The sequence below is a fragment of the Camellia sinensis genome, chromosome 5, assembly GCF_055761805.1.
Source record: "Camellia sinensis isolate YWXY chromosome 5, ASM5576180v1, whole genome shotgun sequence".
NCBI lineage: Eukaryota > Viridiplantae > Streptophyta > Magnoliopsida > Ericales > Theaceae > Camellia > Camellia sinensis.
In genome coordinates this window covers 138,859,450-138,886,960 of record NC_138965.1, presented here as the reverse complement: position 1 = coordinate 138,886,960, position 27,511 = coordinate 138,859,450, and the positions used below count along the sequence as shown (strand labels likewise).

The following is a 27,511-nucleotide window of genomic DNA, read 5'->3' as shown; positions in this document are numbered from 1 at the left end:
TATATATACATATGCTGTGTTGAAAAATAGTAGGGTAAATTATAAATATCTCTTTTCAAGTTTGCTTACACGATGAATTGTCCTTATAGTTTTGAAAATTACATCCTACATTTTCTAATTTCTAATCGCACAATAAATGACTCATTTTATTAATAAACAAATCATTAAGTCAATTAACAATTTTTAAAATTAAAAATATATTACAATTAATAATTCTGATAATTTTATTGTTATATAGAAGAGTAATTACAAATTTACTTTTTTTATTAATTATGTTAAATAAAAATTTATGACGTGGGATATTTATAATTTTCAAAATGATAGTGGCAATTCACAATTTAAGCAAATTTCAATAAGTATATTTGTGATTTGCATAAAATTATACTTTGCCCCTTTATATTTGACAATTTTTTCACTCTGGCTCTTAATTTTTTTTTTCTTCACTTTGGTTTTTCATATCTAACACACAGGAAAAATTTATACGAAACAGATAAAATAATTGCAAACAGGATGAGACAGAAGCACATGCTCTAAAAAAGAGAAGAGTATTCTAAATAAAGAAGAGTCCAGATCATCTGCCATACTTTCCTACAATGGTTCCTGCGGTGGTCTACAAAACGACGTCGTTTTATTTAGTGTTTTCTTTTTTTTTATAATTCAAAATTTTCATTTCCCTTGTTTCCCCCTCCCCCATTTTCTCTTCTCTGTATCATCTTCTTCGCCTTTGCACCATCGATCTGAGTCAGTGAACCCTAGCAGAGAGAGAGAGGCGACTGAAAGTCGAAGTGAGGAACTAAAAGAGAACGAACGCGAACTGAGAGAGGAACTAAGAGACGAAAAAGATGGCGGAGATGGAGGAGCAGCGCGATGGCGAGCAAAGGATCATGGGCGATTGTGAGTCCGGCGGCGATGCGATGACGGGAAGGCGACATTGCGATAACGGCGAGGTCTACATCATCATCTTGTTGTTATATATATATATATATGTATTATATATATGTATGTATGTATATAGATATGTATAGACTTAATCTGTTGGGGATTCATAGATGGGTTGTTATTGATTCATAGATGGTTTATTTAACCCATTTCAGATTTTATCTGTTGGTGAGGTTTATTTAACCCATTTCAGTCAATTAATTCAGATTTTAATATATTTGATTCAGATTTTTTTGAAATCAATTAATCTATTATTGATTCATAGATGGTTTGGTTCGGTCACTTAACCCATATATGTTGATTTATTTAACCCATTTCACTTAATCTATATGAAATCAATTAATTTAAATTTTAATCTATTTGATTCAGATTTTAACCCATGATTCAGATTTTTTTGAAATCAATTAATTCAGATTTTTTCATATGAAATGAGTTCACTAACTGAAATGGGTTCACTCGCTGAAGTAGGTAAATTTTATGTTCTATATATATAAGTCAAATTTTTTCATATGAATTTTTATGTTCTATATATATATAGTTAATCACATTGATATATTCTAGTGGATTTAGATTTGTTGTTAGATAGTTAATCACATTTACTTGTAAATATTATTTTCTGATTCATACATTTATTTGTGGATTCATATAATTTGCTTCCATTATATGGTTTATATATATGAATTGTAGGTAAATGTGGTTTATATATATGAATGTGGTTTATATATATGAACCTGCAATTAAGTATAAATGTGGTTGACTCCTAGAACCTGTAATTAAGTATAAACGTGGTTTATATATATATGAATTGTAGGTAATGGAAGAAAATAATATTGTTGATGATTGTGGTTGGAAGTCAAAAGTAGGAATGCCATTTGACTCTGAACAAGCCGCATACGACTTTTATAATACGTATGGGGGAAAGGTGGGCTTTAGTATTAGGAAGGCCTATGCAAACAAGAACAAACATACGAAGGAGATAACATCATGGACGTTTGTATGTTACAAAAAGGGAAGTCAAGGTATTGACAAACGAGATCCACTTGTCAAAAATCCGAGACAAGAGATAAGATGTGGTTGTGGTGCCTGATTTAGTATCAAGTTAGATAGAATTTTAGGAAAATATATTGCTTGTGATTTTGTTGAACATCATAATCATGATCCTGTGCCTCAAGATTGCATTCATATGTTGCTATCCCAAAGAAAAATATCTACCACCCAAGCAATTGAAGTAGAATTAGCTTCAGAATCTGGAATTCCTCTTAGGTCTGCTTATGAACTATTTGGTAAGGAATCTGGTGGAAGAACATCACTTGGTTTCACCAAATTGAACCAAAAAAATTACCTAAGATCGAAAAGACAAAAAGATTTGGAATAAGGGGAAACGAGTAGTGTGTTGCATTACTTTCGTAAGAAAACTGTGGAAAATCCATCTTTTTTTATGCAGTGCTAGATTGTGAAGAGCAGATAAGTAATATATTTTGGGCCGATGCTCAAATGATCATGGACTATGCTAAGTTTGGTGATGTAGTGACATTTGACACTACTTACAAACTAAATAACGAGCATAGACCTTTTGGATCATTTGTTGGATTTAATCATCATCGAGAAACAGTTATATTCGGTGCAACGTTGATGTATGATGAGACTGCTGAATCTTTTACATGGTTGTTTCAAATTTTTCTGGAGGCAATGTCAAACAAAGCTCCGAAAACTATTTTCACAGATCAAGATACTGCGATGGCTAAGGCCATTCCAATTGTCATGCCCGATACAAAGCACCGTCTTTGTACGTGGCATTTGATGCAAAATGTTGTCAAGCATGTAAGTTTTGTTTTCGATGATGTAGGGGTCAATGTGTGTTTTCAAATTTTATGCATGACATTGATGATGAAGAATAATTTTGAATACAGTGGGACCAAATGCTTGATAAGTATGATGCATTTGACAATCATTGGTTGGAGCAGACTTTTGGCGTGAAGGAGAAATGAGGATGGCCATATATTATGAATTATTGGGCAGTTGGAATGAGTACTACTCAACTTAGTGAATCCTTTAATGTATTTCTCAAGGATTATCTGAATTGTGACCATAACTTGATGGAGTTCTTCATGCTTTTGAGAGGGTGCTTTATGAGAAGATGTATAAGGAATTGGAAGCCGAGTATAATTTGTCCCAAAAATTGCTGAGGGTTTCAATTCCAACTTTGATGTTAAAGCAAGTGGCAGAGATTTACACGAGAACAATTTTTGAGGAATTCCAAAATGAGTACATGTAATCCAATGAAGCATCCATTATAGGCACTATTAATGATGGTGAGAGTACCATGTTCACAATAAGAACAATGGTAGATGGAAAAAAAGATAAGATTGTGACAATGGATAGAAGGGGTTCTTTGAGTTGTAGTTGCAAGAAGTTTGAAGTGAAGGGCATACTATGTCGACATTGTGTGAAGGTGCTTAGAGATATATTCAACGCAACGGAACTTCCTCTACAATATATACTCAAACGATGAACTAAAAAAGCAAGGGCTGAACGTGTGAAAGATAGACGTGGGTATGAAGTGAAGGCTGCTGTGAAACTACATCAAAGTGACCGATATCGGTCATTAATGACCATGTTTAGAGCAATAGCGAGTAGAGCCGCTGAAAGTGAAGAAACTTATCAGTTGTTAGTTTCAAAAGGTAAAGAATTGAGTGTAATGGTTGAAGACAAATTAAGTGTCCACATTTGTGGTCAAGTGGAGGTAACTGATTTGAGAAATTCGTCAAGCAACGCATGCCCACAGAGTAATGAAGTAGATTGTCCAATCCAAGCTAAAGGACTGAAGAAAAAAGAATCAACTAGTAAGGGAAGAAGGAGGATCAAAAGCAGGATGGAAAAATATATTGCAAAGAAGAAAATGATGCAATCTAATTAAGTTTGGACATGAAAAATTGCATACGATTAAAATACAGTAGATTAATAAACTAAAACATTGATTTTTTTTATTAATGACCCACTTTCATTAAGGTTTTTCGTTGTATGTAGGGTGCCGCTGATTATACTCCCCAATGTGAATCTTAGCCTCATTTCGGCATGGATAATAGTTCTATTCAGGTAATATTTAATAGTAATGTAGTCTTTACATGATTAGTTTTATGAATTCATTTTATTAAGCTCGTTCATTATATGGTCAATTTTTGTTATCTTTAATTGGTTTGCTTGGCAATGTAGTCGGGTGCTACTGTTTATACTTCCCAAGGTGAATCACAACGTCATTTCATCATGGGTAGTAATTCTATTCAGGTAATATGTAATAGTAATGTGCTCTTTATATGTAGTTTTATGAATTCCTTTCATTTAGTCCGTTTATTATATGGTTAATTTTTGTTATCTTTAATTGGTTTGCTTGGCAATGTAGTCGGGTGCTACTGTTTATACTTCCCAAGATGAATCACAACCTCATTTCGTCATGAGTGGTAATTCTATTCAGGTAATATGTAATACTTTATATCCTTTCATTGGTTTGCCTGGCATTTAATTTTTGTTATCTTTAATTGGTTTGCCTGGCAATGCAGTCGGGTGTTGCTATTTATACTTGCCAAGGTCAATCACAATCTCGTTTCATCATGGGTAGTAATTCTAATCAGGTAATATTTATTTGTGTGCAAGCTTTTAAGAAAATGTTAAATATTGTTTCTTTTTTTATTCAAATTTTTTGTTTACATACTTTATATTGGTTGTATTTAGAATCATGGTGTTAGTGTCAATATTTCTCAATCACAACCTCGTTTCGTCATGGATAGTAATTATAATCAGGTAATATTAATAATGTTTCTTTTGTTTTTCAAAATTTTTGGTTACATACTTTATATTGGCTGTATTTAGGATCATCGTCATGATATCTACATTTCTCCATCTCAACCTCGACCTCAAGTTCTCATAGGTGGTACAAGTGGTCCTCCTCTTACATATGGTACATATGATGTGAGTTATCATTGGTTACATAGTTTACATTAAAAATGTAGTATACATTGTAATCAAAGTTTAATAGATGGTCTGGTCTATTGCAGGGAAATAACACGCCTTAGTCAATGCCTTCTGTGTATCCCACTCACAGATCTTTTCAGGAGTTTCTTCGAGGTACAAGTGTTCAACACTTTGCAGTCTAAGTCTCGCAAGCGTCACATAGTCTTGCTGACAGTCATGTAGATGGACATCCCTGAGAAGTTTATTTTATCTACATTGTTTTGGACAGATGTATTTTGTGTTAGATAGATTTATTATGTTGTGGACAGATTTATAATGATCTGGACAGATTTCATTTGTTTTGGACAGATTTGGTTTGGTTTATTTTGTGTTGGACAGATTTATTATGTTGTGGAGAGATTTATAATAATCTGGACAGATTTGGACAGTTTTCTTTTGTTTTGGACAGATTTGGTCTCATGTATTTTGTGTTGGACAGATTTGGTTTGGTTTATTTTATGTTGCACAGGTTTGTTATGTTGTGGATAGATTTATAATAATCTGGACAGATTTGGACAGTTTTCTTTTGTTTTGGACAGATTTGGTCTCATGTATTTTGTGTTGGACAGATTTGGTTTGTGTTATTTTATGTTGCACAAGTTTATTATGTTGTGGACAGATTTGGAATAATCTGGACAGATTTGGACAGTTTTCTTTTGTTTTGGACAGATTTGGTCTCATGTATTTTGTATTGGACAGATTTGGTTTGTGTTATTTTGTGTTGCACAGGTTTATTATGTTGTGGACAGATTTGGAATGATCTGGACAGTTTTGGATTTCATTTATTTTTGACAGATTAGATCTCATGTATTTTGTGTTGGACAGATTTGGACAGATTATGTTGTGAACAGATTTATTATGTTGTGGACAGATATTATGTTGTGGTATGATGTATTATGATGTCAAGCATGTAAATTTATTTTGTTTTGTACAGATAGATTCATTTCACAGGTGAAGAACAAATCTTGATAAGAACAAGTATGACCTGACCAACAATAACAATATAAAATAATGAATGAAAACTCATAGGTAATTTCATTCGTCAAGCATAGGTAATTTCAGGTAATTTCATTGATAGAAACAAAACAAACAAACAAACAAACAAACAAACAAAAAAGGCATCACATTCGTCAAACATAGGTAATTTCATTAAGCTTCACATATCAAAACTCATAGTTTAAGGTTTACCAAATTCAAAACCCAAATACAACCACCAAAAAAAAAACAAACAAAAAAATAACTAAAAGGTTGTATTCACTTCAGTAGTGCTATTAGCATGGTAAAACCAACCAACACTATGGTTGTGAACATAATCAGCTTCATAGCTTCTTGGTTTGCCTCAACTCGTTCCAATCTATTTATAATTTCATTGAGTTTGTCAAAATCAAAATCATAGCCTCTCTCATCTTCATCCTTCATATGACTAGCTTTACTTCTCCTTTGAATATTTGATGCACTCCCAGTTAGAGTCGCTCCCCACCCAAAGTACTCGCACATCCTATCTGCACACTTGAAATACAGCCTCCCTGGATTTTTCTCTGATTCTGATATGAACACTGCAGCTTTTTTTCCACAATTGCATCTTCTATTTTGCAAATATCCAGCATCAATGTTTGAACCCATTGACATGATCCTAGTAAGAGCATTTTATGACACAATCAGTCCATTACAACTTAAGACAAATATGTAAAATAAAACAATAATCAATGATATAATAACCATTTGTCTAATAACCATTGTCATTTTCATTTTCATGTTCATGTTCATTCTTAATGTCATTTTCATGTTCATGTTCATTCCTAGTCATATACGGTTTTGGGGAATTAATTCAGGAAAACCTTGATGCTAGTTCATGTTCATGTTCATGTTCATTTAACATATGCCTCATCAATTATGCATACTCATGTTCATGTTTATTCGTAGTTCATGATTCAGGGAATTGATTCATGTTCATTCATGTTCATGTTCATTCCAAGTTCATGTTCATGTTCATGTTCATTTAACATATGCCTCATCAATTATAATAAAAAGTTTCTTCCATAATCTAATAAAAACCTTGATGCTAATGGGCCTTGTGAACTAAATTGTATTTCAAAATACATTGTTAGCTATATATACTAAGAAGTCAAGTGGTCTGTCAGCTTATATACATATATATATATATATATATATGATATAAAAAAATATTTAAAAAGAAAAAATTGTCAAACAGAACATCTATTGATCTTTCTCTCCTAGAATTTGAAGGGTTTCCAATGATCTATTTTTATCTTCTCATTTTCAAAACTCAATCAAATAAAAGGAAAAAAAAAAAATTCATTTTTTTCACTAAGTTATATACATAATAATCAACAGAGTCCAACTTGCTCAAAATCATGCTTTCTTTCACTAAGTTTATGCAACAACAGTATGCTTTGTTTTAGTATTACCCCCTGTTCCTACACCACAAAAAGGAAAATTGAAAAAATGTTTCCTCAACTTCAGCTTCAATGAAAATTGGAAAAATGTTTCTTCATACTGTGGAACCCCCTGTTCCCAATCATTCTTGAGGCCCAGATTAATGTCATTATTCCAATAAATTGGGAATAACACAAACATTGAACAGATTAACACAAACATTGGGAATAACACCAAATCAACAGATTAACACAAACAACAATTGGGAAAAAACTGAACAGATTAAACACAAATCTGTTTCCACAACAAACCCTAGAATTATGGCAACAAATCAACAACAACAAATCCATCAAACTCAACAAATCAAACCCATCAAACTCAATAAAATCAAAAGCATTTATTTTTTTGAACAACAAATCAAACTATGGCAACAAAAACATATATATATATATATATATATATATATATATATATAGATATAAGTAAAAAAACACGAAGGGTCGAAGGGAAAAAAATGAGAATGAAGACGAACGGACCTCGTCGTCGTCGCCAATCCCTTTCTATCTATCTCCTACCGCTTCCCCTCGCCTCACCGCTGCCTCTCATCTCCTCGCTGTAGTCGCCACTCTATTCTCTATTCGTCTCACTAGGGTTGAACACCAGACAACAAAAAGAGGCTGAAGCAAATAAGAAGTGAGAGGGAAAAAAAAATAGTTCAAAACGACGTCGTTTTGAACCACCGCAGGGGCCACTACAAGAAAGTATGGCAGAGGATCTGGACTCAATAAAGAAAGCTCTTTCAAGCTCATGTAATAGCAGGAAGGACAGCCCTTATATTAGGCCCCGTTTGTTTTCAGAGATAGAATGGAGGGGATTTATAGTGACGTGATTGATAATGAGGGGATTAAGTAAAATTGTATTTGTTTTGATGATAGTTGTTAGTATAGGGATTGTTAAATTATTTTATATAAAATAATAAAACAAATAAAAAAAAATATAAAAACATTAAATATTAATGTTCAAAAAAAAATGGCCAACATGTAAAAAATAAAAAATTTCCTGAAAAAAATAAAACAAATAAAATAATATTTTTTACTTAACAAAAATACAAAAAATTAAATATTAATGTTAAAAAAAAAAATGCACAACATGTAAAAAATAAAAAATTTCTATTCCTTAGGACTATTTTTCTAATACCATCTTCACCTCCTCCATTCCAACCCCCCTTCCAAGGCCTATCCTACAAGGAATTAGAAGTCTTCTCCCAATCTCTCAAAACAAACATCCCATATAATGGGCCCCACCTCACTATCAATCACAATCCCCTCCCTATAACTCCAAACAAACGGGGCCTTAGAGAAAAGTTTGAGAAAGGGGCACTCATGATAGCAAGAAAAGGTGATCCCCGAGCAATCTTCGGGCAATCGCACATAAGAGATTTACACCATCGTGAAAACAATATTATTTTCTCACTATCAAAGTGAAATGCAATTTACTTTTTAATTTTTTTAATATATAATTTAATCAAATAAGATGGGTGAGAAATCCCCTAATTTCCCCCCTTTTATCTATCTAAACAAGAATAAATATATATTTTTTATTCCTCCATATATAATTATTTTTATTATTTCATTTCCCAGGTTTCGTGTTAGAAAAACACTACGTGGTTTTTTTGACCTTGGGGCTTAAACCCCAAGCCTTAACTACGTGGTTATTGTGTCATGTTGGGTCATATCATTTTGAATTTGTATCAAAACTTTCTCAAAACTAATCCAACCTATTTATTATTTTGCGTATTTTCGATTCATGTTCGATTCGTGTGGTATTAACATGTATAAAAAAAAAAATTCAAATATCATATGTATGGAAAATTTAAATTTTTTTATCCATAATAATCTCTATTTAATGAAATTATTTATATAAATATTTGATTTTAACTAAATTTCATGTTTCTAATCTATTAAAATTATATCTTATTATTATAATTTTTTATTTGATACTTAAACAGTGGGCATTATCTTCATTTAAAATTAAAAAATATATTAGTTTTAAAATTTAATTTAAAATATTTTTTAATAAGTTGAATAAAATTAGATAATAATTAAAAAATGTAATGACACCTTTTAATGACAATAATATTAAAATATATAATTAATTATTTATTAGTCATATTATTCATATTACTTTTGGCCTTGTTTGGCAAAGGTGTTTTTTTTTTTTTCCTTTGTTTTTTTTTTGGGGGGGCTAAAATCCATTATAAAAAAAAAGAAAAGTAAAATATGCTAAATTAGCCAAGACAAAGACTTCGTTCGGCATGTCAATTTGGGCTAAAATAGTCACAAAAAGATAAAATAAGCTAAGCAGTTAATAAAACAATATGTCACATTTAAATTATAATCATTGTACTTTTTCTCTCGCAAAAGTCAAAATAGCCAAAATATTTGCACACCTCAATTACTCTTAGTTCACACAATTATTCATAATTGTTAATTACAATTTTATCCTTCAATTAAATATCCAAATTGCCTTCATCTTTATTCCATATCTTTCATCCACAAACCCTAACGTACCCTATTAACAGCCACCACCGGATGCCATCGCCACCTCAGCCCCTTGTCTTTGGTCGCCTCCTTTCTATAGCTGTCCTCTCTACTTTCCGCTCTCTAGACGTTGCGGCCATCATTATCAACCCTCATCGTCGTAGCCACTATCAACCTCTCTCCTCAACCTCGTCGCGTTTCCCTCAACTCCGTTATTCACCCATTCACCGTTGTACGCACTTATCTCGCCATTGTGAACAACCCCACTTCACATTTTTCCATCGCGAACAACTCCACCACCTATCCCCGCCATTGTGATCTACCTTCTTTACCTCTCCATCGCAACTCAGCCCTCCTATATCCTGGTCTCCTTCACTGGAAGAATGAGGAGAGAGAGTGCCCTAGGGTTTCGAGATCTAGACAATGAAGAATAAGAGGAAAATAGAAGATGGGCCAAAGAGAGGTGACAGAGAGGCAGGGGTGAAGGTCAGTATCTGACGGCTGGCGATATGCAAGGGTTTGGGTTTGGGTTAGTTGGAGAATGTAACACCCCGTATTTTGAGGTATTAATATTTAGTGAGTCGTATTGGTGGTTTATTATTTTAATGTAGTGGTGAGATTTTTAGATAAGAATTTAATTCTAAATTATTTATTTGTATTTATCTCATCTCTTTTATATCTATCATATTGTTATTTGATAAATCAATTTATCATTCCCCATCATGTGAGAAGAAAAAAAAAATACAAACAATCAAATCGTGGGCAAACAACCCACAGTTCCTGACTTGCCACACCAAACCCACCATCCATCATTCCATCTTTTCATTTACTTTTAATTTTTTAATTCTCTTTCTCTCCTTTATTCCTCTATAAACCAGCAGAGTGAGGGCAGCTCTCAGAATCCTTTTCTTCATTCAACCCTCCTCCTCTCATAGATTGTGTAGAGTAGAAATATTAAGTTTAGATACGAGAGTGTTTAGAGTGCAAATGAGTATTTTATAAAATAAATAAATAAATTGAGAGTTGTAGATTTTATTAAATTATACATACTTTATGCCTTAGAAGTTTAATCAGACTTATTTTTGGAGATTTATGGAGCAATTTCAGATTTATGGTGACGAAGTCAATTATTTTGAGGTAAATTCAAGTTGTATACGATATGCTCTATTTAAATCTCTTTGCAAAGAGTTTTCTATTTTTAATTATCCTCAATTTGTAATCCACTTGATTATTGTGGTTATTAATAGATTTTTTAAAATCATCTTGTAATCGAATCGTTGATATTCTGATCATTTGGTAAAATTCCCTACAAATATTTCTGTGTTAAAATGGTGATTTGTCTGACTGAATGACATGGAAATGCTCCGTACATGGATCGAGTGAATCTTATTAATTGTTTACACCAATATGCCCAGATAAGCGTGGAGCTTGGGTGAGGTGGGTGAATAAATGAATCTATTCACTGGTCATGCACTGAGTAGGACCGGGTATTTGGTCCAGATAAATTATAGTTAATTTGTTGTGCAATTTGATAAATTGCTTGATTATCGTATCGTTGATTTAATGTCATAAATTGCTGGATTATTGCTAATTTATTCTTTATCCGAGCCTTGTATTCCTGTCGTATTGTATACTTCCCGAATTAATTTATTTTTCAGGTGCGGAGCAAATTTTAATGGAGCTCAAAATTGAGATTAAAAAGATTTATTAATATAGAGATTTGAGACCCACCAGTGTAATTATTAAATTTGGAGATAGTTGTAATATTATTTATTTTGGAGGTAATTAGAATATTTGGAGGATATTGTACCATTTGGAGACGATTTTGTAATTATTATTTTTGAGAGCAAAACTTGTATTTTTTTTAGGCTATTTTGGTGTATTTAATGACCTGGGAGTGGGGCATTACAAAATGGTATCAGAGCGTAGGGATTAGATCTTACATGGGATCTGTTGGGTGATGAGTATAACGAAAAAAAAAAAAAATCATTGTTATATCAGAGTGTGTAGCGGAACCGTGTTATTTGGAGTTTTAGTTGAGATTAAATTTTGGAGTATTACGGATTGAAATTTCGAGGACGAAATTATTTTAAGGGGGGTAGATTGTAACACCCCGTATTTTGAGGTATTAATATTTAGTGAGTGATATTGGTGGCTTATTATTTTAATTTGGTGGTGAGATTTTTAGATAATAATTTAATTTTAAATTATTTATTTGTATTTATCTCATCTCTTTTATATCTATCATATTGTTATTTAATAAATCAATTTATCATTCCCCATCACGTGAGAAGAAAAAAAAAATACAAACAATCAAACCGTGGGCAAACAACCCACAGTTCCTGACTTGCCACACCAAACCCACCATCCATCATTCCATCTTTTCATTTACTTTTAATTTTTTAATTCTCTTTCTCTCCTTTATTCCTCTATAAACCAGCAGAGTGAGGGCAGCTCTCAGAATCCTTTCTTCATTCAACCCTCCTCCTCTCATAGATTGTGTAGAGTAGAAATATTAAGTTTAGATACGAGAGCGTTTAGAGTGCAAATGAGTATTTTATAAAATAAATAAATAAATTGAGAGTTGTAGATTTTATTAAATTATACATACTTTATGCCTTAGAAGTTTAATCAGACTTATTTTTGGAGATTCATGGAGCAATTTCAGATTTATGGTGACGAAGTCAATTATTTTGAGGTAAATTGAAGTTGTATACGATATGCTCTATTTAAATCTCTTTGCAAAGAGTTTTCTATTTTTAATTATCCTCAATTTGTAATCCACTTGATTATTGTGGTTATTAATAGCTTTTTAAAATCATCTCATAATCGAATCGTTGATATTCTGATCATTTGCTAAAATTCCTTACAAATATTTTTGTGTTAAAATGGTGATTTGTCTGACTGAATGACATGGAAATGCTCTGTACATGGATCGAGTGAATCTTACTAATTGTTTACACCAATATGCCCGGATAAGCGTGGAGCTTGGGTGAGGTGGGTGAATAAATGAATCTATTCACTGGTCATGTACTGAATAGGACCGGGTATTTGGTCCAGATAAATTATAGTTAATTTGTTGTGCAATTTGATAAATTGCTTGATTATCGTATCGTTGATTTAATGTCATAAATTGCTGGATTATTGCTAATTTATTCTTTATCCGAGCCTTGTATTCCTGTCGTATTGTATACTTCCCGAATTAATTTATTTTTCAGGTGCGGTGCAAATTTTAGTGGAGCTCAAAATTGAGATTAAAAAGATTTATTAATATAGAGATTTGAGACCCACCAGTGTAATTATTAAATTTGGAAATAGTTGTAATATTATTTATTTTGGAGGTAATTAGAATATTTGGAGGATATTGTACCATTTTGAGACGATTTTGTAATTATTATTTTTGGGAGCAAAACTTGTATTTTTTTTAGGCTATTTTGGTGTATTTAACGACCTGGGAGTGGGGCATTACAAAATGGTATCAGAGCGTAGGGATTAGATCTTACATGGGATCTATTGGGTGATGAGTATAACGAAGCAAAAAAAAAAAAAAAATCATTGTTATATCAGAGTGTGTAGCGGAACCGTGTTATTTGGAGTTTTAGTTGAGATTAAATTTTGGAGTATTACGGATTGAAATTTTGAGGACGAAATTATTTTAAGGGGGATAGATTGTAACACCCTGTATTTTGAGGTATTAATATTTAGTGAGTGGTATTGGTGGCTTATTATTTTAATTTGGTGGTGAGATTTTTAGATAAGAATTTAATTCTAAATTATTTATTTTATCTCATCTCTTTTATATCTATCATATTGTTATTTAATAAATCAATTTATCATTCCCCATCATGTGAGAAGAAAAAAAAAAAAAAATACAAACAATCAAACCGTGGGCAAACAACCCACAGTTCCTGACTTGCCACACCAAACCCACCATCCATTATTCCATCTTTTCATTTACTTTTAATTTTTTACTTCTCTTTCTCTCCTTTGTTCCTCTATAAACCAGCAGAGTGAGGGTAGCTCTCAGAATTCTTTCTTCATTCAACCCTCCTCCTCTCATAGATTGTATAGAGTAGAAATATTAAGTTTAGATACGAGAGCGTTTAGAGTGCAAATAAGTATTTTATAAAATAAATAAATAAATTGAGAGTTGTAGATTTTATTAAATTATACATACTTTATGCCTTAGAAGTTTAATCAGACTTATTTTTGGAGATTCATGGAGCAATTTCAGATTTATGGTGACGAAGTCAATTATTTGGAGGTAAATTCAAGTTGTATACAATATGCTCTATTTAAATCTCTTTGCAAAGAGTTTTCTATTTTTAATTATCCTCAATTTGTAATCTAATTGATTATTGTGGTTATTAATAGATTTTTTAAAATCATCTCATAATCGAATCGTTGATATTCTGATCATTTGGTAAAATTCCCTACAAATATTTCTGTGTTAAAATTGTAATTTGTCTGACTGAATGACATGGAAATACTCCGTACATGGATCGAGTGAATCTTATTAATTGTTTACACCAATATGCCCGGATAAGCGTGGAGCTTGGGTGAGGTGGGTGAATAAATGAATCTATTCACTGGTCATGTACTGAGTAGGACCGGGTATTTGGTCCAGATAAATTATAGTTAATTTGTTGTGCAATTTGATAAATTGCTTGATTATCGTATCGTTGATTTAATGTCATAAATTGCTGGATTCTTACTAATTTATTCTTTATTCGAGCCTTGTATTCCTGTCGTATTGTATACTTCCTGAATTAATTTATTTTTCAGGTGCGGAACAAATTTTAGTGGAGCTCAAAATTGAGATTAAAAAGATTTATTAATATAAAGATTTGAGATCCACCACTGTAATTATTAAATTTGGAGATAGTTGTAATATTATTTATTTTGGAGGTAATTAGAATATTTGGAGGATATTGTACCATTTGGAGACGATTTTGTAATTATTATTTTTGGAAGCAAAACTTATATTTTTTTTAGGCTATTTTAGTGTATTTAACGACCTGGGAGTGGGGCGTTACAGAGAAGATAATGGTAATTTGGTATTATTTAAAAATTAGTGGTGTGTGACAAAATTAAAAGTTCTAATTTGTGTACGGTGTAAACTGAGCAAGTGGTATGTATTGAAAGGATATGTGGTGTGTAAATAGAATCACCCTATAGCTTAATGGTGACCTTTCATTTTAAAACAAAACACTCATAAACATGATGTATATTTATAACAACATCACTATCACGACATTTTTATGATATTTTTTGTATAAATGTTTATATATGAATATAATTTTTCATTTTTATTTCCACCATTATATCTAACTTAGATCAATTTAATCTAAATATATTTAAAAAATATAAAATTTGAACAAAAAATTTTTAAAAAATCATTGAATACAACAAAACACGAAAATGTATTAAATTTTTATATTTTTTAAATATATACTTTTTTGTATTTGGTGAATTTAAAAAAAAAACACAAAATATTATAATTCTTATGTATATCTAGATTAGGTGTATCTAAAAAATAAAAAAATTACTTAAAATATTAAAAAAGTTCAGTAAAAATAAAAAAAAACTTAATTTTTTGTGTACGTTAAACGAAAGAAGATGATTATTATTTCTCTTGAAATGACATGAACAAAATATCTGTATTATTTTGTTATTTTATATGTATAAAGGCTACGAGATAAATATGTCGTTTTAATCTGATAGAGGGTAAATGTAATTTTTAAAATGTAAGGGTGATGATATGTATTAAACAAAAATCTGAGGAAGTGTCAATGTAATTTACCCTTCGTGTTATGTTCGATTCATGTTCGTTGCGTGTGGTGTTGATGTGTCAAAAAATTTCAAATATCAAATATATAGAAAATTTTAAATTTATCTACATAATAATCTCTATTTAATGAAATTATTCGTATAAATATTTGATTTTAACTAAAATTTCATGTTTCTAATTTATAAAAATTATATCTTATTATTATAATTTTTTATTTGATACTTAAATAGGGGGTAAAAAAATACTCTGTCTTCAGTTAAAATTTAAAAATATGTAGTTTTAAAATCTTATTTTAAATAACTTTTGATAAGTTGGATAAAATTAGATAATAATTTAGAAATATAACGGCACCTTTTAATGAAAATAATATTAAAATATACAATTAATTATCCTGTACACAAATTAAAATATACAATTAATTATCCTGTACACAAATTGTTCGTATTAATTTCGTATTATACAAGATATGTTTGTCATATATGTATATGTTATATATATGTTGTGTTGAAAAATAATAAGCTAAATTATAAATATTTATTTTGAGGTTTGCTTATCAGACAAATTGGCCTTATAGTTTTGAAAGTTACATCCCATTCTTTCAAATTCTTAATACCATAATAAATGACTCATTTTATTAATAAATAAATCGTCAATTAATAATTTTTAGTGTCATAAATATATTTTAATTAATAATTTTGATAATTTTATTGTTATATAAGAGAGTAGTTAGAAATTTTATTTTATTTATTAATTATGTTAAATCTATACTATATATTAAGCAAAATGGAGTTTTTAACTCCTAAGGCCTGTGGGAGGTTCAATATTTCAATCTGAATTTTCTAAATTTTTTATTAAAATAAAAAAAAAACTCAGCATTTATTGATTTGGTCAAAATCTCCTGATCGGCATTTATTAACTTTTTTCAATCCACATGTCTTTTCACATGCCTGCATTTATTGATTTGGTCAAAATCCCCTAATCAGCATTTAAAATCCCTTCATACAAATAATTATAGATACAATCCGCGTATAGTTACTGCAATACCTTTTCAACTTCTCTCATACACTATGGTTAGTGATAAGATTGTTAAATTATTTTTATAAAAAAATCTTAAAAAACATAATTTATATAATAAAAAAATCTAAAACAAATATAAATAACTATAATTATTACGTGCATAGTACGAGTAACAGGCTAGTAAAAATTTATGACAATGGGTATTTATAATTTTCAAAATTATAGTGGCAATTCACATTTTAAGCAAATTTCAAGAAATATATTTGTAATTTGGATAAATTATACTTTGCCCTTTTATGTTTGACAATTTTTTCACTTTGGCTCTTAATATATATATATATACATATATATATATGTATATATGTATATATTTTTTTCACGTTGGCTCTTCACAATTCAAACTTTTCTCTTTCTTTTTTTTTTTTCAATTTACTCTTGAAACTAATTTATGTTCGAAATTAGATAGAAAATTTCATCTTAACTATCACATAACATAAAAATATATTATAATATGAGTAAATTATACTAACACTCCCTGAGATTTCTATTTGATACAGAGCCCCCCTCATATTTGGAAAATTTAATTCCCTTCCCTGAGGTTAGTAATCTCATTGCAAATTAAATTGCTTCCTAGATTGCTAATGTCGTGCCTTAAAATTTTCTAAATGACCATCTTGTCATTTTTCCTACCATTTGTTCTTTCTATCATCTTGACTATATTCTACAACTTTCCATCATTAAATTCTACCCGAATATATTTTTATTGAGTCATGATATATAAACCTAAATTTTATATAGAATTTTGAAACATAATGATATAATTTAATGGTGACATTTCACTTTAAAACAAAACACCCATAAACATAATTTATATTTACACCAACATCACTATCACAATATTTTTTGTCTAAAGTTTTATATATGAATATTATTTTTCAATTTTATTTCTACCATTATATCTAGATTAGATAAATTTAATCTAAATATATTTAAAAAATATAAAATTTCTATAAAAAACTTTTAAAAAATCATTGAATACAACAAAATAAGATAATTTATTAATTTTTTTCTATTTTTTAATTTTTTCTGTATTTGGTGAATTAAAAAAAAATCAACAAATATTATATTTCTTAAGTATATTTAGGTTAGGTGTATCTCAAAAATAAAAAAATTGCTCAAAATATTAAAAAATTTTAGTAAAAATGAAAAACACAAAAAATAAAAAAAATTATTTTTTTTTTTTTGTGTAAGTTAAACCAAAGAAGATGGTTGTTATTTTCCTTGAAATGATATGAACAAAATATCTGTGTTATTTATTTTATATGTATAAATACTACTGGACAAATATGTCATTTTAATTTAATAGTGGGTAAGTATAAATTTTTAAATATGAGGAAAATCTGTATTAAACAGAAATCTCAGAGGTGTCAATGTAATTTACCCTTATTATATTGATGTAGAAGTTGTGTTAGAGGTGCAAATTATACATAATAAAATATTTTTATGGCACATGATCGTTAATGTATTATTTACAGTCTAATTTTAAACCTAAATTTTTAAAAATAAATTGAAAAAAACTTAAAATATAAAGAGTTAAAATGATAAAAAAAAAAAATTATGGTAAAAATGAAAAAATAATTAAATATAAAATGGGCAAAAGTGTTATTTACATAAAATAATATGGTGTGAGATCTTTTAGCCCAGACCAGACCAGACCAGACCACTCACAACCGCTCTTTCTGCTCGCAACTGTACGTGTGCAGCACCGTATCAAACGATCCTTTTTCTCCCCTGGGGTTTATCTAACCCAAAACCCTAGCATTCTAAACCCTAACTTCACAAACTCGTAAAAATGACGAAGGTGTACGGAACCGGATTGTTTGATTTCAAGCGTCACCGGGTGGCGGAGTACCCGGTGGAATCACAGCAGATCCGCGAGAAGCCTCCGGAGTCGCAGACGGGTTCGAATTTGCCAAACTCAATAACGCTGATCGAGATTCAGAGGGACCGTCTGACGAAGATTGCGTTGGAGAATTGGTCCAAGGCTGGAGGCGGAGAGAGGCCGAAGAAGTCTTTCAGTCCGGATCTGGTGAAGGAGATTTACGACGTGGAGTTGCTGGTCAAGGGTGGTCGGAAGCCCGTGCCGCTGCAGAGGGTGATGATTCTGGAGGTGAGTCAGTACTTGGAGAATTACCTCTGGCCCAATTTCGACGGAGAGAAGGCGACTTTTGAGCATGTCATGTCGATGATACTCATGATCAATGAGAAGGTAGGGCTTTGGCGTGCTTTCTTTTGCTTTTGCAGCTCTGGGTTTTGCTTTTGCTTTTGTGGGTTTTGCTTAATTGTTAAGGAATTTTAGGAAAAAAGGAAAATTTGATAATTTAGGGTTTAATTAGTCTGAATTGGGCTATTGTTTGGTTACTGATAAGTTTTGAGGATAATGGGGAAGAAATTGTAGGGTTTTACATTCTGTGCAGTTTTGGTTCAGAGAAACAAATAATGGAAAATTTCTTTTAAAATCATTATAGGATTGTTTTAAAAAAACTTACCCACTCCCAAGCTTTATACACTCAAGTCAATTGGCAAAAGAAATGAGAAACGAGAATGCACCTAAACTTAAGTCTAGTTGCTGTTCTTGTAGTATTTTCCTGTTTTTTCTGTCAGCAAGAAAAATAGAGTATGTGGCTCATAGAGAAGACAGGAAAAAATAATGTAGCATTGTGCCAAGTATTAAAAGGGACTTGCAACTGTTAGACAAAGAAAAATTCCATAGAGTTGAATCTTTCCATTTTATTGAAGTTTAAGGTTTATTTTATTTATTTCATCTTAGCAACCAAATAGGAGATTATGGAGATTTATTGTGAATACACGGAACTATGATGCTTACGAATCACAAATTTTAAACTTGCAGTTTCGGGAGAATGTGGCTGCTTGGATTTGTTTTTATGATAGGAAAGATATGTTTAAGGCATTTCTTGAGAGGGTTCTTCGGCTGAAGGAGGTATACATTTCTTTTCTTGTTTTTACATATTAATTTGAGAATCTTGTTACTTCATTCGTTTATTTTTAGTAATTTTAGTACCTGAAAATGGTTGAAATTGATGGAAGTGCAGTGTACATATTATTTTTAATTATTATTATTTTTTTCATATTGCTTTTCCATTAGTGAATGAGATTAAATTCCTGACTGACAACTTTTAGAGAAGACATTGTCATGTTCTCTGAACAATAATCCAACATCAATATATATATTTTGAGGTTGTCTAAACTGCATAGAAGGGTATTTAATTGAAATGGCCCTAGTGCTTGCATGGGACTCTCTTGATTGTCTATACCTTGGTTTTCTGAGTTTACTTTATGAAACTTGCTCTGAATGCCAACTTTGTAATGGGAACACCTCTTCTGCTACTTTAGGTTTTGACTTCTTGTTAGTTTTCATCCAAGCAGATTAACCTCCTTGTTTTGGTCAACTAGGCTAACGATGTTGGTTGCATTTTTTACTAGCCAAGCACATTGATCTCAATGCTAGAATGGGCATATATGTGTTAATTAGACTACAAATCTCTCCAATTGTAAGGACAGAAAAACCAGCCTCAATATAGTAGGTCGTAATACTTTAAATATAACTTTAATTATGAGCTTTTGATTGCTAACCATAAACACATTCCCCAATAGTGAGAAATATTCAATATATATCTTATACTATTTGCTCCAATCCAATAGTTGACTTGCCTTGAATGAAAATTGTGATCGATCCCAGTGTACGGTTGATTGTAGTGTACATGCAGCTATTTGCAACATAGACCAAGTAGTTTATCATATAAATAGGTGATTTTATTCAAGTTGAAGTACTAAAAGGAGGAGGCTTGGAAGAATGTAGGCAGACATTTGAGAGACAAAAGTTAGGGACAAAAGTTGGAGAAGTGTTAGAGAGATTGCTTGTATGTTTTGGTATTGTTGCTGGTTCAGGTATCTTAATGAAAGCTTATTTTAATCGATGGAGAAAATCTTCATTATTCAAATTGATGAAGCTTCAAGGGGGCAGCTCATTATAATTACGGAAAGGAATAGGTTTAGAAGTTATTCATTGCTTGTGAATATGGGATGTGCTTTTTGGATCAGTACTACATTAAAGGAACCTATTAGGTTCTTTGATGGATGCTATTTTTTTTTATTATAAAGAAAATACAGAAATGAGGGCTAATGTCAGTCCTAGTGGTTCTCCAATAGTAAAGGAGTTTTTATTGAGATCTCTATGTGGGTTAGTGGGAGAAATAGTGCTAATGTCAGTCCTAGTCGGTAGCTTAAGGGTGGACTGTTTGGAAAATTTGATCCATACCATAGTGTTTGGGGAAGTGTCTGAAAGGAGTGGGTAGAAACTAAGGTAGGTTAGGTGGGGAGGAGGGATTCCAGAATGTGGCGACTTTTTTTCCTTTGTTTGGCACCCTTAAGAAATCAAAGACTTTCAACATTGGAAAGCTAAAAGATTTGATTGGAATATGACTATTGTGTACTAGAGAATTTGCATGATTCTTGGAACATGATTAACAGAGCTTTGGATAAAATATTGAAGCAGAGAGTCCAGTGTCTTCCATTTCGTGTTAACAAGTCCTTGATTTTGTGTAAGTGTAATAGTATGGAGACCGTGACCAAATATGGTGACATTGATCAACGAACTAGAAAATTTTCCAATTTATTCTAAGCAAGGATTAAGGTAAATGGATTTGATTTAGGATTCATTTCGGTTGGGATTTCTTTTTTTTTTTTCTTTTTTTTTTTTGTGGTGCTTTGAATTTGCCAGTTTGTTTGAAAGTTGTTTCAAAGCTAGAAGGGTTGGTGATGGCTGTCAAACAGAGCTTCTTAGAGATGGTTGAACCAAAATTCCATTCATCCAGTGGGAGGGGGAAGAAGGCAACCCTAAGTAGCTATTACCTGGCAAAAGTTGGGTGGTCAATAGACGAAATGTAGATGCTATTCTTGGTTACATTCGACGATCACAACATTTTGGATGTAGCTTTGATTGCTGATGTGGTTGTAAAAGAGTATAGTTTCGGGATAGGTTTGGAGTTGTTTTCAAGGCTGATTTTGAGAAAGCATATGACTAAGTGGAGTGGGATTTTCAGACTTTTTTATTTAAACGAAAGGTTTTAGTAAGAGATGGAGAAGGTGGAGGCATGGCTGTCTTGCCTCTTCTAATCTTTTGCTTGTGAATGGGAAACCAAGTGATACTTTCAATGCATCCAGGGGCTCAAGGCAAGGGATCCTTTATCCTTGTTCTTGTTTACTATTGTTGTTGATGTGCTAAGTAGATTGGTTGATAGGGCTTCTATGAGGAGGGGTCTTGTGGATGGCTTTGTGGTAGGGGTAGATTGTGTGTTAGTGTAACATTTGCCATTTGCAGAGGATACCATTTTCTTTCTTTGGGTGAAGAAGATAAAATGATTAACTTGCATTAAATCATTACAGTTTTTGGGATGGTTTCTAGGCTCAAGGTTTATATGAGGAAAGGTTCAGTAGTGGGGATTAACTTTTCACAATATAGGTTGATTAAAGTGGCTGAGATTATGAGTGGTTCAATAGAGTCTTTACCAATTAAGTGTCTTGGTCTGTTGGGATGTTGTCTCACTCCCTAGATGTAAGGGAGGTCTTGGTTTGGGCATTGTTGTTGACAATATTGCATTGCTTAGTAAGTGGTTATGAAGATTTCCAAGCGAAAGTTTCTTTGTGGCTTGCAATTAAAAAAGTATGGGCTTTAGGCGAATTAGTGGGATAGTGGTGGAGAGAGGGATTTGCCGTTCTCCATGAAAATTTATCTCAAGTCATTTTGAGGTTTTCTTTTCTTAATCAACTTCTTCTTGTTGGTGGGAGTTATTTTGATTTTGGGAGGATACTTGGAAGGGGGAGAGTCCATTTGCTCATCTATCTCCCTGATTGTATCTTTTATTAAGAGCTCATAATGCTTCAATGGTTGCAGCTTCTTCAGTTTCAATTTCATGGTACTTCCAAGTACTATCGGAATCTAAATGATCGTGAAACCACCAACTCTGTTTTTTTTATGGCAATTCTTGAGAATGTTTTGTTGTCTAATGTGTCTTTTGATAAGATGGTGTGGTGTCTTTATTCTTCCTAGTTGTTCTTCTGTAGGTCCTCTTTTTATTGTCTTATTGACAATCAAAATGTACAATTTTGTCCTCACCATAAGATGATTTAGGATGCTTGATGCTTGTGTACCTATTGAGGTTTAAGTATTTGCATGGACATTGGCTCATAAGAAGCTGAATAGCAATGACTTTTTGCAAAAGAGACGGCTGAGTTCGTACTTGTTCGTGCAATGGTGTGTTATGTGTAGGGGGCTGAGGAAAGTATGGATAATTTATTTTGCATTGTCCTTTGGCTCTATTTCTATGGTGGAGAGTATTCCATTTGATAGAGGAGGATTGCGTTATTCCACCATCTTGTGAGAAATTGTTATGCATTGAATTTTGCAGGATTCAGTTCAATTGCCAAGTCTCAGGCTCTTTGGAGATTAGTTGTTTGTGCCGTTCTTTTGGTTTTATGGCTAGAAATGTATGCTAGGATTTTTGAGGAGAAAAGTGAAGAAGTTGAGAGCGTCTGGGAGAAATTTGTTAGCTTGTTTTTTTTGGGGTTTCATGGGTCCCTTCTTTTAAAGAAATTCCATTGTTATTAATTTCTAGAGATTGGAGTGCTATTTGTAAAGTGTGATGTTTCATTCTTTTTCTTTTCTCTTGATTTCGGTGCCCTTCTTGCCCCCCTTCTTCTTGTATTTGCTTAACTTTTTAAGAAATTTCTTTGCTGATCAAAAAAAGAAAAAAAAGAATGTAGGTTGACTAGAAGAAAGTTGGGGATCTCCTTTGGTTAAGCTTTAGATCCTTGGGATATGGCTTTACATGGAGGATGGATCCATGTAGCTGATGTCAAATAGTCGTGTTAATGCTTATTCTGTCGAATTTGGCAACCTTACTTTAGAATTATCCCTAGTATGACTAATTAATTTTTGAATACTGAGACCTTTACGTAAATTACAGAAAATTGTAAAGAATTTCAAATCTTATTGAACATGCTGGGTTCATGTCAGTGAATATGACTCACTAATGTCTAGGAACTTTTGGTATCTGTGTTACTTTGGCCAAACTATCATTTATTTTAGCAGTTGTATCTGGAATGTGACAACAGGTTTGTCTTTTTGATGGGTCCTGGAATTGCCCCTGAATTTTAATTTTAAAGTGATTGATGGGGTTGGTCACCTATATTGACTTTGTTTAAGCATTAATATGCGGTAAACATGTATGACAGTTTTCCAAAAGTCAGGCCCATTTGGTGCACTGTCTTTTTTGGCCTTTGTTGCAGATCTATGTTTGTTTTTTGTTTTGTTTTGTTTTGTTTTTGTGACAAAAATTGTATGAATTCAAGCAATTTATCTGATATGTTAATTTATGTCATCAAGGTATAGAGCTGTGTTTATTGTATTGAATATTTGTTGCCAAATTTACTTTTAGGAAATGGGAGGTAGCTTCTATTTATGGTTCTGATATATATGCCAGAACATGTAGAGACACATTTTGTGCCTCTTAAAAAAATAAAAAATAAAAAATAAAAAATTTAGACACTTTGATTTTAAGCAATCATGTTTTCAATTGTTTCAATTGACAACCTGGTTGAGCAAACAAATTTTTGAATATTTATATATATCTTAATGAATGTCTGACATTTTCAATGTGGCTGTAGGGTAGAAGCTTAAGTATTGCTGAGAAGACTAATTACCTGCTTTTCATGATTAATGCCTTTCAGGTATGGCAATTTTGTTATTTATGTTGGCATTACATGTAGTTCATTTGTTTGAAATCATTTTTTTGGGTATGATGCTTGATTTTGAGTAACATTTAAGCGTCTGATTCCCTTTCATATTGCGTTTTCCAATTCAATGACTAGATAGGACATTGTCTTCAACGTGTTTAGTTAATTCATCCATGACTAATGCAAATAGGTCAGGATTCAAAGATGACCTTTGATTTAATTGTACAGTGAAATTCACTAGTTCTTTCTGCAGGTATCCTAATTGTAGTCACAACCTCATCCTACATGTCTTTTATCACATCAATATACCTTGCGGCGGGGGTTGAGGGGGGTAAACAATGTAAAGTGGCTTCCTTCATCATAAACTCGGTAAAGCTTTACTAAATAACTGAGAAACTTAACGAAAAGAAGGAGGCCACAATGACATATTAAAAATAATAACTCTCTTATGTGAAAGTACATAACTAACATACTATGATTCTTTCTTATACAACTTTATTACTGTCCTAAACAACAATTATTCCTTGCTATAGATGTCTATTGGATCACAAAAAGGAGAGATGTATTGAAAATGTTTTGTATACTTAGTGCTATTTTGTGCCATTTGAATATGTCACAAGTGTTGTTTTCAAATTGTGAATTGAATCGTGAATAGTTGTGCTAAAGTAGTCATCGTGAATCCTATTGAATTGTGAATCATAAGATTCACTTTGTTTAATATAGTATATAGTTATCTATATTATAATGCAGGAGAGTTTTTGAAAATGTATCAAAATGTATTAGAGATAGATTTTGTATCAATGGCTGAGATCAATCCTAAAGCACATCTAACGGTTGAGATCAATCCTCTCAAGTGTACCAAACACTTGGTTCCCGCACAAACACTCCTCTCTCTCTCTCTTCTTCTTGATTTTAAACTCTCTTTACCCATTTCTCTCTCAGCTTTTGCCTCTCCATTTCTCTATTCCCATTTCTCACTCAGACTGTCATTCTCCGGCGGCTCGTTGCCACTGTTCACTCCGACAGCTCGGTTCACTCTGACCGTCTAGCATCGAAAGGTTTCATCATTTCATCGAAATGTTTCATTGTGTTGGATTTGTGTAATTTTTTATTTTTGTTGATTAGGTATGTGTTTGGATTTGTGTTTCTAAGATTTCAGTCTGTGTTTGTGTTTCTAAGATTTGTTTTTCTAAATCTTAATCCACATATTCAATGGAACCACTCTCTGTAATGAAAACCCATAAAAAGTTGAAACAGAGCATTGAAAATTAATGTCGAAATCATATACAATCAAGTCAAACATAACTCAAATCATTCGAATTTGTCATAACTTCAAGTTTTTAGAACAGAGCATACAAAGAAACTGAAAGGTAAAGCCAAAAAATAAACAAGGGATTAGTCAAAATCGTTGAAATCAAAGTAAAATTTCAGTTTTTGAAAGCAAAAGAGACACTTGATATACATCAATTTGGGGTTGTGTTTGTTTTTCTAAACCTTAAATCGATATGTGTTTGTGTCGGGTTTGTGTTTCTAAATATTAAACCGATATGTGTTTGGGTTTCTCTTTCTTTTTTTGTGTTATATTTTTTTTTTTTATTTTATAATATTGATTTATGTAGCTTTCAATTTATATGGGTTTGTGTTCTATTCCTTTTATTTTGTGTTTTGTTTCTTTTTTATTTTCTTTTTGTGTTCTTTTTTTGTTTTTTTTGACTAACCAAATGGCCGTTGATAGAGTCGAGTGGAGAAGAAAAATTCATGTAGCCGACTCCATTTGATGGGATTTAAGGTTTGGTTTGGTTTGGTTTGGTTTGGTTTGGTTTGTTGTTGCGTATAAAATCTCACAGAACCATGCAAAAGGGACTCAAGATTTTGGTTCAAAATACCACTTGAAATTTTGTTTAATACTTCTTGAGGACTTTTTCTACAAATTAGTTTAAGCAATATGAGAACTTTGTTTAAAGTAATCCCACTCATTAACTTTGTTTAGAGTGCACATTATACACAGAGGCAGATTTAGATAAACAAGACAATAAGGTTGACATATTTTTATAAAGCATATTTGGGTGCTAAACCACCAAAGTAATAAGAACTCAATATATCCAAAGTAATACGAACTCAATCTTTAGAAAATTTATAAATTAATTGAATAGTGCTGTTATATAAATTAGTTTAACAAGTGTACAATAGCTTTGATTTGTGTGTTTTGTTTAGTGCTTACAATTTTTTTTTTTTTTTTTGACTTGCTTGGCAGGTGTGCTTTTATTTTCTTATAATTGCAAAACAATATTTCTTTTATATGTTTTTTTACTCCACATTTCACTATTTTGATTTGCAATATTGGTGAACATTATAAATTATATGTTTATTCCTTAATATTAGTGAACATTATAAATTTTACATGTTTGCTCCTTAATTTGCATTAAGGGTAAGGGGAGTTGTTATTTTTAATTGAGTTTTGTAGAGCATGTGGTACAAGCAAAATTGTTAAAAGTTCTTTAAGAAGAAAAATATTTCTTTATATTTTTTTCAGTGTATCAAAAAATGCTACACACACCACAAATTTCAACATGATACATATAAATTACAATTATATTTTGATCCCAACATTATTTACACCGTACCTTTAGGTACGAACATACACTAGTATATGAACATATACACATGGTGTTTAAAATGAAATAAATATCAACATAACCAAATTGTATATATGTATATAAATGTAAAACCGCGCATATCTATATAATTATAAATAAAATAGAAAACATAACGAAATCACAATGAATCGCGTGACTTGCTTTAATTTCGATTCAAGAACACAATTCAAATTTGAGTGGGTTAAAACTCATATTGAATTGTCATTCACACGATTCTAACCACCTATGAAACACGAGTACGAGTACGGGTACCCATATGGTATGAGTATGTTGATACAGTAAAATCTAAAAAAGTAGGGTATAGGTACAATTTGGTACGTCCTGAAAAGATGATTATTTTTAATCTG

The 27,511-nt window shown here is 31.5% G+C and overlaps 2 protein-coding genes across 2 annotated transcripts in view; both read left to right on the top strand.

Moving 5' to 3' along the window:
- The first annotated feature begins 3,280 nt into the window (after positions 1 to 3,280).
- Positions 3,281 to 3,856, top strand: LOC145791716 (uncharacterized). Its single transcript, XM_082872138.1, has 2 exons — positions 3,281 to 3,391; positions 3,506 to 3,856. The coding sequence occupies exons 1-2, from the start codon at positions 3,281 to 3,283 to the stop codon at positions 3,854 to 3,856; spliced, it is 462 nt and encodes a 153-aa protein (XP_082728264.1).
- A 14,529-nt stretch (positions 3,857 to 18,385) lies between these two features.
- EMB2765 (P-loop containing nucleoside triphosphate hydrolases superfamily protein) overlaps positions 18,386 to 27,511 on the top strand; it is a 32,355-nt gene continuing 23,229 nt past the window's right edge. The window contains exons 1-3 of the mRNA XM_028233869.2: positions 18,386 to 18,961; positions 19,604 to 19,693; positions 24,439 to 24,501. Of these exons, the coding sequence (XP_028089670.2) occupies positions 18,545 to 18,961; positions 19,604 to 19,693; positions 24,439 to 24,501 (570 nt within the window). The 5' untranslated portion in view covers positions 18,386 to 18,544. The remainder of the gene's footprint in view (positions 18,962 to 19,603; positions 19,694 to 24,438; positions 24,502 to 27,511) is intronic.